The sequence below is a fragment of the Aplysia californica genome, unplaced genomic scaffold (genome assembly GCF_000002075.1).
Source record: "Aplysia californica isolate F4 #8 unplaced genomic scaffold, AplCal3.0 scaffold00660, whole genome shotgun sequence".
NCBI lineage: Eukaryota > Metazoa > Mollusca > Gastropoda > Aplysiida > Aplysiidae > Aplysia > Aplysia californica.
Genome location: NW_004797930.1, coordinates 415,871 through 417,962, shown reverse-complemented (window position 1 = coordinate 417,962; position 2,092 = coordinate 415,871). Strand labels below are relative to the sequence as shown.

Sequence of the window (2,092 nt, the reverse complement as noted above, 5' to 3'; positions counted from 1 at the left end):
TGTGTGTGTGTGTGTGTGTGCGTGTGTGTGTAAGTGTCGGGAGACAGATCCCAGTTGTGGGCAATGCTATTTTTGAGCAACGGGGTGAAAAGGTCAAAAAAGTTGTACCCGGTCAAAAATTTCGTTCCATCAGAACACACACCTTTAACCATTTCTCAATAACACATTGACAGGATTTTTAAAAAGTTTTAAGTCTAAATATTTTGTTATTAGTTATTTTTGCAACATGCTGCACTTCATCAAAGGTTAAAAATGTGCTAAAAATTGAGTTTTTCTCCAAACTTTGAGTTTTGAATATGCCCATTATTTCAATATTCAAAATTTCAGACAACTGGGAGACAAGGACAACAGATGTTTGATAGGAAAGAAGGAGCAAATCACACGAGCCAGAGCACCCGCCAACCACCCACCATTATTGTCCGTGGCCTCAATGTCAGCGTCGGCCGAGATGAGCTCCTCCACCGTGTCCTCGATCGCCAGGCGACATGCCAGGATGAGCGGCGTGCCTCCACAGTGCATGCGGGCATTCAGGTTGGTGGAGCGGTTACGAAGCAGGATCTGTACACAAATGAAAACAAGAATAACAGTAGCAAAAAACAAAACAAAAATAATAATAATAATAATGAGAAGAATAATAATAAGAATAATAATAGGCCTAATAATAACATTAATGAGAATAATAATAATAATAATATTAATAATAATAATAATACAGTCAGACCTGCTGTAATGGATGCCCTGTATAAGACAACCACCTGTACAAATGGCCACCCGTATAAGACAATCTCCTGTAGAAGACAACCACCTGTACAAATGGCCACCCGTATAAGACAACCACCTGTAGAAGACAACCACCTGTACAAATGGCCACCCGTATAAGACAATCTCCTGTAGAAGACAACCACCTGCACAAATGGCCACCCGTATAAGAATATCCTGTAGAAGACAACCACCTGTACAAACGGCCGCTTCCCATTTCTCCCCTTGTAAGCCTCTGTTTTACGTTATGATCCGACCGTAAGATGGCCGTTTCTCTCTTCAATATTATAAAAGGTGGCCACTTCTTCTTCGATATTATTATAAATCAACTAAAATTATTCTTACACAACCTAGATCCCATATGAATCGCATGTATATATTTAAAAGGAAAGAAGAAGACTCAATCAACAACCCAATCAACGCACCTGGAACACGCCCTGTGCGTCGGCGGCCACCGCAGTGTGTAGCGGCGTTCTCCCCGTGCTGTCTTCTGCGTTGGGCTCGGCCCCTGCGTCGAGCAGTACCTTGGCCGCGTCGGCCCGGGCGTAGCGGGCCGCCAGATGGAGGGAGGTCTCACCTGTAGCAATAAATGACATTTATATAGCGCTCATCCCAAACTAAAGTACACACCTGTAATAATAAATGACATTTATATAGCACTCAACCCCAGCTAAAGTACACACCTGTAACAATAAATGACATTTATATAGCACTCAACCCCAGCTAAAGTACACAGACTGTGAGTGTTTTACAATACAGTACAACAGCAACAGAACGTTGTGTTCCGACCAAAAGACAATTTCTCTAAATATTCATCTTATCAATTAAAAAAAAAAGAAAAAAAGAAATGACTTCAGCTGCACACAAAATACAACAATATGACACACAACACACAATACCACACCACAGCACAACACATTCCACACAAAACACACAGCGTCTGTGCGTTAATGGCCGCGCCAGCCATACAATAGCAGACTAGAGAAAATGTCCAACACATTACACACAACACACAAAACACAGCACATTACACACCTGTCCTCTCCGTCTGTGCGTTGATGGCCGCGCCCTGCATGAGCAGGCTGGATATGACGTCGACCGACGTGTTATTGTCGCTGTCGCCGCCCTCGGCCGAGCCCGAGCCCGAGTTGCTGTCGTCGTCCTCTCCCAGCCCGCCTCCTCGAATGGAGGCCAGCATCAGAGGAGTCAGACCGTCTGTGGGGGGAGGGAGGGGGGAGGAGAGGGGGAGAAGGGAGGGGAGAGGGAGGAGGGAGTGGGAAGAAGGGAGAAGAGGGGGTTGAGGAGAGAGGAGAGGAAGGGGGAGGAGGAGGGG

General features: G+C 45.2%; 1 protein-coding gene across 1 annotated transcript in view; it reads right to left on the bottom strand.

Moving 5' to 3' along the window:
* LOC101861317 (neurogenic locus Notch protein) overlaps window positions 1-2,092 on the bottom strand; it is a gene marked incomplete at its 5' end in the record, with an annotated part of 25,206 nt that overhangs the window by 4,802 nt on the left and 18,312 nt on the right. Inside the window, 3 exon segments of the mRNA XM_035972351.1 lie at window positions 411-558; window positions 1,185-1,336; window positions 1,795-1,974. Of these exon segments, the coding sequence (XP_035828244.1) occupies window positions 411-558; window positions 1,185-1,336; window positions 1,795-1,974 (480 nt within the window).